The sequence below is a fragment of the Centruroides sculpturatus genome, unplaced genomic scaffold (genome assembly GCF_000671375.1).
Source record: "Centruroides sculpturatus isolate CEXI.00-Female unplaced genomic scaffold, Cexi_2.0 scaffold994, whole genome shotgun sequence".
Taxonomy (NCBI): Eukaryota; Metazoa; Arthropoda; class Arachnida; order Scorpiones; family Buthidae; genus Centruroides; species Centruroides sculpturatus.
In genome coordinates, this window is record NW_019385346.1 from 319,559 (window position 1) to 330,575 (window position 11,017).

Genomic DNA, 11,017 nt, shown 5'->3' on the forward strand with positions numbered 1-11,017 from the left:
TGTATTAATTTTTTTTTCAAAGCTTTTTTATTTTATCTTTCATATTGTCAAGAGTTTACAAATATCTACAAGGAAGTGACGTAGTAAATTTAGCGAATTTTCAATAATATAATTCCGGTTTAATTTTTGATATTTTAAAATATGACACCAAGAAAAATTATTTATACATTTTTCATTTAGTATTTTTCTTTTACTTGGTAACAGTGAAAATGAAATGTATTTTCCTTAGTAAAGGAAAAATGAAATTTATATTTCTTTTACTTGGTAACAGAGAACTTCGTTCTCTGTTACCAAGTAAAAGGAAATAGTGTATGTCTTCTGAGTAGTNTGTAAAAAATAATAATAAAAGGCAGAAATCAACACTTTAAGCAAGAGCCACATGTAACTCAAAAAGAGTTGCATGCTGCTCTCGGAGACGCATTTTCCCATGGTGGTTGTATAGTATAAGATATAAAAAATTAACAAATGTAATCCGTATACATGTGAATTTCCAAGTGATATGTCAATGTAAATAGTTTACACTTGTAGATATTTTAGAATACAGTTATATTGTGAGAAAAGTATCAAGACCATTTCGAGATTGAAAAGTAACAATGGAAGCATAATTCACAAATTAGAACTACAAGTCATGACAGATTTTATTGCATGAGGAATGTAAAATATTTTTTTTATCGTATTGAAGGGGCAATTTTGTTACCATTACTGGTACTTAAAAGTATCTGAAATTAATATAAAAAAGCTAAGACGAAATTTTAATTTTAATGGCAATTCTATCGTAACAATAAAAACAAAAGGTTGGCTTTTAAGAAAAAGTTTTTCAGTGTATTTGTTCTTAATTATTTTAAAAGGACAAATAAAATAATTACGATAATTGAATTAATTTTTTGTTCTGTCAGTAGGAAGAATCATTAAATTAAAGTCTTTCGTACAAAAACAGTTATCAGTGTTTTCTTTATGAAAATAATTTAAATTTTACATACAGTGTGGCTATTTAAAAACATCTAGTAAATTCATTTTACATATTCTTTTTAGTTTGATGTATTAATTATTTTCCAAGGTTTTTTATTTTACTCTCATATTGTCAAGAGTTTACAAATATCTAGAAGGAAGTGAAGTAGTAAATTCAGCGAATTTTCAATAATATACTTCCGGTTTAATTTTAGATATTTTAAAATATTACACCAAGAAAAATTATTTATAAATTTTTCATTTAGTATTTGGTAACAGAGAACTAAGTTNGTAAATTGTTTACATCTGTAGATATTTTAAAATACAATTATGTTGTGAGAATAGTATCAAGACCATTTCGAGATTGAAAAGTAACAATGGAAGCATAATTCACAAATTAGAACTACAAGTCATGACAGATTTTATTGCATGAGGAATGTAAAATATTTTTTTTATCGTATTGAAGGGGCAATTTTGTTACCATTACTGGTACTTAAAAGTATCTGAAATTAATATAAAAAAGCTAAGACGAAATTTTAATTTTAATGGCAATTCTATCGTAACAATAAAAACAAAAGGTTGGCTTTTAAGAAAAAGTTTTTCAGTGTATTTGTTCTTAATTATTTTAAAAGGACAAATAAAATAATTACGATAATTGAATTAATTTTTTGTTCTGTCAGTAGGAAGAATCATTAAATTAAAGTCTTTCGTACAAAAACAGTTATCAGTGTTTTCTTTATGAAAATAATTTAAATTTTACATACAGTGTGGCTATTTAAAAACATCTAGTAAATTCATTTTACATATTCTTTTTAGTTTGATGTATTAATTATTTTCCAAGGTTTTTTATTTTACTCTCATATTGTCAAGAGTTTACAAATATCTAGAAGGAAGTGAAGTAGTAAATTCAGCGAATTTTCAATAATATACTTCCGGTTTAATTTTAGATATTTTAAAATATTACACCAAGAAAAATTATTTATAAATTTTTCATTTAGTATTTGGTAACAGAGAACTAAGTTCTTTGTGGAAGTAAAAGGACATAGTGTATTCTGTGCAATCGCATCGTAACTACTAAAAAACAATACTGAAAGATATTTTAAATTTAAAACACGAGAACTTCGATAAAAAATGTATGCCTCATAGTGCTATTCGAACTGAAAAAATAAATAGTTTAGAGAAGAGATTGTTGAACCAACAATTATTGTTCAAAAAGGTAACAGATAAATCAAAAAATGTAACTATGGCATTGTTTAAAATAGCACATTTTTTTGCGAAGAACAAGAGATAATATTCAAATGGGGAATTATTTAAACAAGCTTTACTTATTGGTGCGGATTCTCTCTTTGATACTTTTTCTAATAAGCTAGAAATAATTAGGGCAATAAACGATTTATAGTTGTCACTGAATACAATAAAAAGAAAGACTGCGGCAATATCTACTTATATTAAAGATCGACTCGAAGCTGATACGAATAGGTGTTCTTGGTATTTACTTCAAATGGGCAAATCATTGGATCTAACGGGGACATTTCGATTAATAGTAAGAACAAGAATGGTTTTCGAAGACTACCCCGTGAAAGAAGAAATACGGTGCCTTTTGCCAATGAAGGAAAGAACGAGAGGTGAAGATATTTATCGAGTTTTTAAAATATTATGTTTTGCAATAACAACTTCCTTAACATAAATTATCTTCAATTACAACTGACAGAGCTCCAGCGATGATCGACAAAAATAGAGGATTTATAACTTTATGTAGAAAAGTTGAATCACTTCTAAATTTGTTTCTTACCATTGCATAACACGTCAGCAAGTTCTGCGTACTAAAGTTTTTTCATTTAGGCACGTTTCGGACCTCATAACAAAATTTATAAATTTTATAAGAGCTGCTCCGTTACAGCACAGACTTTTAAAAAGCTGTTGGAAGATGACGATGCCGAATTCTCAGATTTCTTAACTTACAGAAAAGTGAGGTGGCTTAGCAAAGGCAAAGTATTAGACCGGTTTTTTAATTTAATTACTGAAATAAAAAAATTTCTTGAGCAAAAAGGGGAAATTTATAACGAACTCGAATATCCTAATTGTCTAGGTGACTTGGCTTTTTAAGCTGATATTTGTCAGAAATTAAATCAGGTAAATCTTAAACTACAAGGTAAATATAAAGATTTAGTAGATATGGTAAGTTCTATAAAATCATTTTTTAGATCGACTTACTTAAGTGAAGCCACATTTTCTTCAATGCAATTTATCAAAAATAAGTTCAGATCACGTCTTACGAATGACAATTCGAATGACAGTTTAAGAGTCGCGGTATCAAATTACTCTTTTGATTTTGAAAAATTACGTCAATAAATACAGTCTCAACCTTCTCATTAACGAATAATAATTTTTCATGTATTATGTAATAATTGTTATTACAAATTTTTATTATCATTTTAACCTATAAAATAAAATTTAAAAAAATCAAAATTAAAAACAACAAAAATTAAATTAAAAATAATCTTCAAAAGGTATAATTAAGAATTAGAAATAACTTAAAAAATAAACGTATAGGATGTCATTACATATTGTTGCACCCGCAACGTTCATGAAAATTTTTAATTGCGCCCTTGCTTCCATAAAGGTTGGTCACCGCTGCAGTATATTATAACGAACACGGAAACGAAAACAATGTAAAGAGTTTGGTTATTTCGGCCATCCATGTATTGCCGTTTATGAAAATACTCGGATGGTAGGATAATGGAAGAAATTTAAAGGTCAAGTAGACGGGAACTAAAAATATATGTTAAATTTTTCAGATGTCATAATATTTTCTGATGTTAACTATAAGAAATAGTACCATTCACAGCCGAATATAAAATGGTGATCTGTCAACGAATTAAATTTCGGAAAAAACATACCAAATATCTAAAAAACTCGACATTCTCGAAAACCACTTAAATCATATCCTCTTGGGATTCCGAGTGTCGTATATGACATGCAATTTTCCTTCCGAAGAATGAGAAGCAGCTCTGCTTTTTTGCTTGCTAAACAATTATGTTAGTTACACATTTTGTCATTAGAGTATAGTGAAGTCTATTAGACCACATGCATTCTAATGTGACAGAAACAAAGGAAAATATAAGTGATTGTCTGAGCTTAAGTTTTTAAAAGTGATAATAAGTATGACTGCTTCATGTCAGTATTCAGTTTTCTCTATTTCTATTGATTATAATTTTACAAATTATACATATTTTAGTTGAGGAGACTTCTAAGATTATATAAGAGTATTTTTTAAAAACTATATTAATAACAATATTTCATGAGATGAGCTAACTTTTCAATGTGTCGTATACGACACATTGGGTCTCTATGTTACAATAATTACATTACAGCGTATTGAACTGTTTTCGTATCAGCATGTTATTTACTTTTATAGATATTTGGTGATTAGGACCGCAATATGTATTCTATTATTTATTATCATTTTTTATTCAATTAATTTATTAAAAAAATAATTATTTATTTTTATTTATTACAAATTTCTGTGAATTTTTTTGTCTACTTATTTATTTGGCATGCAAGATTTTTTTATTAAAACCTTATAAATTCTTAATATCATAAATCACATATTTATAATAAATGTCAATGATTTAGTTTTAATTTCTCTAATTAATTTCTAAAAAATAATTTTACGAAATATTTTTTGTTCGATTACATAAAATCAAATGTATTTTACAAAATATAAAATTTACAAATGAAGAAAATAAAACTTCAAACGTTTCTTGTTTTTAAGTTGAATAAAATCTAAATACGAATATTAATGCAAAAATAACACTTTTGTTAAACATTTTCCTTTATAACAAATAGCGTTATTCATTGTCATTATGACATTTGATAATATGATTATTTAAATTACTTTTAAAACGGAACATTTGTAAGCAATACAGTACGTACACGAGAATGGATTTTCTCTTGTATGAACTCGGATATGCTGAATCAGAGTTCCTTTCTGTGCAAAACTTCGTTTGCAATTATCACATGTAAAGGGTTTCTCCCCTGTGTGAGTCTTGACGTGGTACCGTAGACTGCTGGAATGGAGGAACTGACGACTACAGAATTTGCAAAAGAGCCGTTCTCCAGTGTATATCCTATGATAACGTTTTAAATTGTTCTTCGAAGCGAATTCTTTCTTGCAACTGTCACGTCGATACCTCCCATTCCTTGCCTTCTGATTATTTAAACCTGCTATCGTTAAATTCTTGCCACTGTCCTGAATAAGGATTTTTACAAAGAGCTGTATAATGACCTGAAGAAGTTGAGCCACTATGATTAGATATTGCATATAAATTATATGTTCTCCAGCGATCTGAACAAGCAGTAGTAGAGTATGAACTTAAGTCTAGATTTAAAGAAAAATCTACTTTTGTTGAAAGTTTCATACGATAACTATCTCCTGGTGTAAAACGTTTCAAATGTAGAACCAATATTTCTGGAAATTTCTGAATGGTGAAACTTTTAGTACTTTTTCTTTTTAATTTACACCTACTGCAAACTGGCATTTCGTCTCCAATTAAAATTTCTTCATTAGTAAAAAGATTAAGGCACTCAGATAATCTCACTGAACTGTAAGACTTTGATATTGGTATGGATAAATCCCCCAAAAAATCAAATGTAACAGATGTATGTCCACAAAGAAAACATTTTAATGTACTTTTCAATTATTCCACAAATATATCTACTATTTTACTGTTATCAGTTTTTAAATATTTTCTCCATGATTCTGAAGCTTTTTGACTTTCCGTAAGATGATCATCTAAATCTGATGAACAAGGTCTACTCATAACAGAAATACGATTCACAACATCGTGGAGACCTTGTAAAATATATCGAAGAAATTCTTGAGCATCCTGCTGACTGTATCCTGTGAAACAAGGTGCAAATCTTCATATCCAGCGGTATAGATGTATCTCATGCAATTCTTTGGAGAACTTTAAAAAACTATGACAATGTAAAATATTTAAAAATGAAGTTGAAACTATCTTTAACTGTTAAACACATATTAATGAATTTAAATTGGGCTAAAGACAAGATGGGATGGACTGAAGGATGGCAAGAAATAATGTTTAGTGATGAAAAGTTTAATTTATATGGCCCTGATGGGTATTAATATTATTGGCACGATTTAAGAAGAGAAAGCAGATTTAAAATAAGCCATGGGTCTATATGATTTGGGATAGTTTTGGAGGTAAATAGGATGGATTGTAAGGTAAAACTAATTTAGTATTTGTTGACAAAAATATGATTACATTTGGTGGTTTAATTAGAAGTCATAAATAGTAGTTTCAACAAGATAATGCTCCTATTTATGCCTCAATGTCAACAAAAAATTGATTTAAAAAAAGAAAATATTGATGTAATATTAACTGGCCTTCATGTTGTCCAGATTTAGATCCCATTGAAAATGTGATAATCCGGAGGTACTCTTAAAAAGAGTTACATAATTTTTCACCCTAAACAAACTTAATTGAACAATTTACTTTAATTTCACTAAACAATGCTTAAAAAAGATAAAATTTAGAATAAAGTTAATATAACCAAAAAAGGTTATAAAACTTTAACATCCGGCAAAACTGTTATGTTACTCAGCAGTTTAGCAAGAAATGAGGATGTTTTGCTTCCTTCCTCCACTCCTCGTATCTTAGAATTTTGCACACCACCTGCTCAAATGTCATAACACATTCCTATGAATTATTGTTGTGAAATATTCGGTAATAAAAAAGCCGAGGTAGCTAGATTCGGGGCAGTTCGCCAGAATCTTGCCATACGGCAGTTCATCAAAGATAGAACATGCCATACGACTCCTTATGCCGTTTAGCATCGGCGCCATAATCAGCTCCTCCAGAGTGACCCACGAGGTAATATGATTTATTGTGAACTCTCTTTCTCTCTCGGTTGAACAGATAGATCCTAGTCTCGCGATAGGATATAAATCCTGTACTTTCTATGTTCTACATCTGTATTTTTATTATCTGCTAGTATTATTGTTAATTCTCATCAAATTATCAACTTCTATATAAGAAGAACCTCCCAAGTCTTAAGTTAGACAGATGTTTTATGTTTTGTTGTTCTATTATTTGTATTTGTTATTTTGTTCTTCTATAATTAAATGGTTGATTTTATATTATATAACCTTTGTAGTTTGGTATTTGTTCTTAAGCACAACCCCACACAGAATCTTACAACTTGGGTTCTGAGAAAAATTAAGCCATCCAGTGACAAAGTGAGCACATCTAACAGATCTGTCGATTAGAGGGCCTGGACCCTCGTCCGTATTCTCACAAAAATAAGGGGGATTTTAGCAGCCATTGTTTATCAAAATGGGAAACAATATGAATCTATAAATCAATTGAAAATTGCAATAATGGATACATGGGATGAAATTAACAATGAAATTAAAAAACTAATAAACTGCATGCTAACAGAAATTTTCAAATAATTGTAGTCAAAGGGGATGAAACCAAATATTAAAAGTTTTTAAAATATATTTAAAATTTATTTTTTTGTAATTTTAGAAAGTGTACATATATTTTGGTAACAAGTAAAAAGCGATAACTTCTATCATATTATTATTAAAAGATAAAAATATTGAAAACAATATTTTTGTAATTGTCTTACAATGTATAAAAGTGTTCTCTAACAAAAAAATTTAAATACATTTTGAAAAATAACAAAGTCTTGGTGTTCTTACAGTTTTGTAACATACTATATATCTGAATGGCAAGATGGTCGTCTACTACCTTGTCATAATACTGTAGAAGTAAAGTTGTTCTTTCCCGGAATCTTCTACAGTCGACGGTGTAATACGTCCGTAAATTTTCAGATATACTTTTCCAAGCACCTTTCGGATTTTCATACGCATAGGGATTTACATCCACTACTTCTCTCAACAGAAGTATGTGGTGATAACAAGAAAAACGCAATTTGAACTTTCTCAGAGGAAACACGACACTAATTATAGTAAAAAAATAATTATTTGGTGTTATTAAACGTTATATAAATACTTTTAAACAGTTTAAATTGTTTATCTACCTTTCCTGGTAATTTTCTGTCGAAAATGCTTCCGCCATTTTTTTCAACTCATTTCCCGTGAGTCAATGCGCGATGTTCACTGAGACACGTGATATTATGAACGGGTGCCTCAACGATATTTACTTTGACTTGAAACGTGTAACGTGTACTTCTGCTACCCGTACATGTTTAACGTTTGAACTTGTGCCTCAACCTCTCTATTATTGTTTAAACTTCACTCATCAACCGACTACCAGAGAAAAACTCATCTAAAAAAAAAACTTTCGCTAAAGGAAATCATGTTTGATATTGGTAAGTAAGTAACTTTATTTTAATAATAATAGACAGGTTGAGGCGCAGGTTTTAAACGTGTAAACGTGTACGTGTGACGTTCGGCGCTGCTTTCCCGTAAGCCTAAAAGTTTGACGATGGTGTTTTGATAGTCAGTGGAATCACGCTCGACATTCCAAACACCATCGTCAAACATTTAGGCTTACGGAAAAGCGGCACCGAACGTCACACGTACACGTTTACACGTTTAAAACGTGCGCCTCAACCTTTCTAATAATAATACATACCTTAATTTAGATTATAATTTTTTTATAAACTAATTGTAGAATTTGATTTTGATTTCGAAAAAAAAATAATAAGAAAAGAGGTCCCAAGCCTAAAACAGCTGAGGCTGGTGAAAACAAAAAGACGAAATTTGATTTGGATCTGACTACCGAGAAAAGTAAGCAGATAAAAATTCCTGACTTTAAAGTTAAGATTAGCGAATACGAGAGAATCGAGATACAGGAATTTCAGTCGAATTTCTATGTATGTATTACTAAAAGTAAGGGTGTATTTTCCCCAAACAAATTTAATATCAACGTAAAAGATTTTAGCAAGTATAAGCAAGCATTCAACGCNTTTCTTGCAAAAACGCAAAAAAACGCATCTGCGCTTGTTAATCTTGCATGCCACATTCTCTTAACACTTCCATTGTTAACAGTTTCATTGTAATTGTGAGACCCGAAAGGCCCTGGGTCTAAATTAATATTTTATTATTTACGTTAAAATAATGTCATCAAATATTACTTTAATTTTTGTGAGAAAAAAACTGTTTTAACGTGGGAAAAACCCAGATAACAGATGTTACTTCCTTTTCACAGAAGAGAACATCCTCTGACTTTTCCTTATCTTGTTATACCATACTATAAAACATTATATAATCAATAATTTTGTATAGAAAAACCATTATACCATACTATTAAAATTTGGTATATTCCTCCAAATGCTGTCCCATTGCGTTGAATGCATGCTTATCCAGCATTAAGCATTAATGCATGCTTAAAATCCAGCTCAGATGGGAAATGGTTACCCCTCATTCATCCCCCCTTTAATCCGTTCTCACGAAAGAGTTACTGGCCGATGATTGGTCGGCATTCAGAAGATATACAGGAAACTTCGCAGAATTCGGGGAGTTCAGCGACAGATCCGAAAGCATACAAACTCCACATACGTTTCCCTCCTGATGACCAATGCCTTATACGAGTCACTTAGACTAAGTCCCGAGTCTGCACGTAGAAGTGATACTTTTATATTTGTGCACATATCGTTCTCCCATGTTAAGAAGTAAATGAACTTTTCCTACGAGGTGTCCTTTGCCAATACAGATGAAGACGAACAGCGACAACTAATCAGGTCGTATGTTTTAGAATAATTTTGTGAGCTCTCTCTCTCAATCGCGCATCAGCATAAAATAAATCCTTGCCTATATCTTGTAGCTTAATTGTCGTTCATTGATATTTGTATTCGTTTTGTTCTTTGAATTATTAAATTTACTTTTGTTAAATATACTTAAATGTCTCTTAAATTGATTCCGAATCAGATCTCATACGCGTGTTAATCCGCGTATAATAAGGTTGATTAACTGGTGTCGGGACCCTGACAATTGGGATAAAGACCTTACAGTCTTGAATCCCCTTTTCCTTAAATTTACCGCCCTCCTATAAAACGTGACGAGAGCCGATCTCACGATCGCGCGCCATAAGTGTCGTAGACTAAGATCCACGTCCTGGCTGATCTCACATAATAATATTCTAATTACGATTTTTAAAATGGTTTTCACATTTGTATTAAGAAAAAAAGCTGTCAAAGGGTATGTTAGAAGTTATAGAGCATTTATCTCTAATTATACAGATCCTAGTATTTTATTTGAAAATATTAGACATACTATTTATAATATTTTGACTAATAATGATTTAATTTCAAGGATGAAATTTTTATTAAATCTAAAGATAAAATTTATAAAATATTCAGAAAATGAAACTATTACGTATCAGGATGTGTTTTTCTCCAGTCGAGTAGAACATATTTTATCTCGGTATATGATCGATGAAAGGTTAACAAATGCTTTTGATACAATTTTAAACTTCATTGATCAGTTTATAAAAAACGGATCAGGGTGGATAATTAAGGAAATTATATTTTTAGATATTCATTTAGGAATTTATAAGGCTGAGAGTGGTGGATGTGGTAATATCATCCTACCAAAACATTTAATTAATAAGCGTTGTTTGTTGAATATTAAATGTAGTGATAATCAATGTTTTTTATACTGCGTAATTGCTAGTTTGTATCCAAATACTAACAACAAAAATTCGATTTATTCGTACAGGAAATTTTTGAAATATTTAAATACAAATACCCTAAAATTTCCAGTAAATATTAAAAATATTCCATCATTTGAAAAAAATAATAGTTTAAAAATTCAAGTATTTGGATATGAAAAAAAAATAATTTATCCTATTTATATAAGTAAATATCAGTTCGAAAAAGAAATTAATTTGTTATTATATAAATCCCATTATTTTCTAATTAGAAATTTTAACAGACTATTGTCAGAAAAATCAGGAATACGAAAATTTTGTAAACGATGTCTTATAGGCTTTCAAAGAAGCCATACTTTAAATGAGCATGTGAAAATATGTTCTAATTATAAATATCAGAAAGTTTCTACCCCGACTGGAGAAAG

The 11,017-nt window shown here is 29.7% G+C and overlaps 1 protein-coding gene and 1 pseudogene across 1 annotated transcript; one reads left to right on the forward strand and one right to left on the reverse strand.

The window, feature by feature from the left end:
• Positions 1-5,162: 5,162 nt before the first annotated feature.
• Positions 5,163-8,057, reverse strand: LOC111637925 (annotated as a pseudogene).
• Positions 8,058-10,109: 2,052 nt separating this feature from the next.
• LOC111637926 lies at positions 10,110-10,994 on the forward strand (the record flags this gene model as incomplete). Its single annotated transcript, XM_023383535.1, has 1 exon — positions 10,110-10,994. A coding segment is annotated over one exon (885 nt), but the record flags the coding sequence as incomplete, so codon positions are not given.
• Between the last annotated feature and the right edge of the window lie 23 nt (positions 10,995-11,017).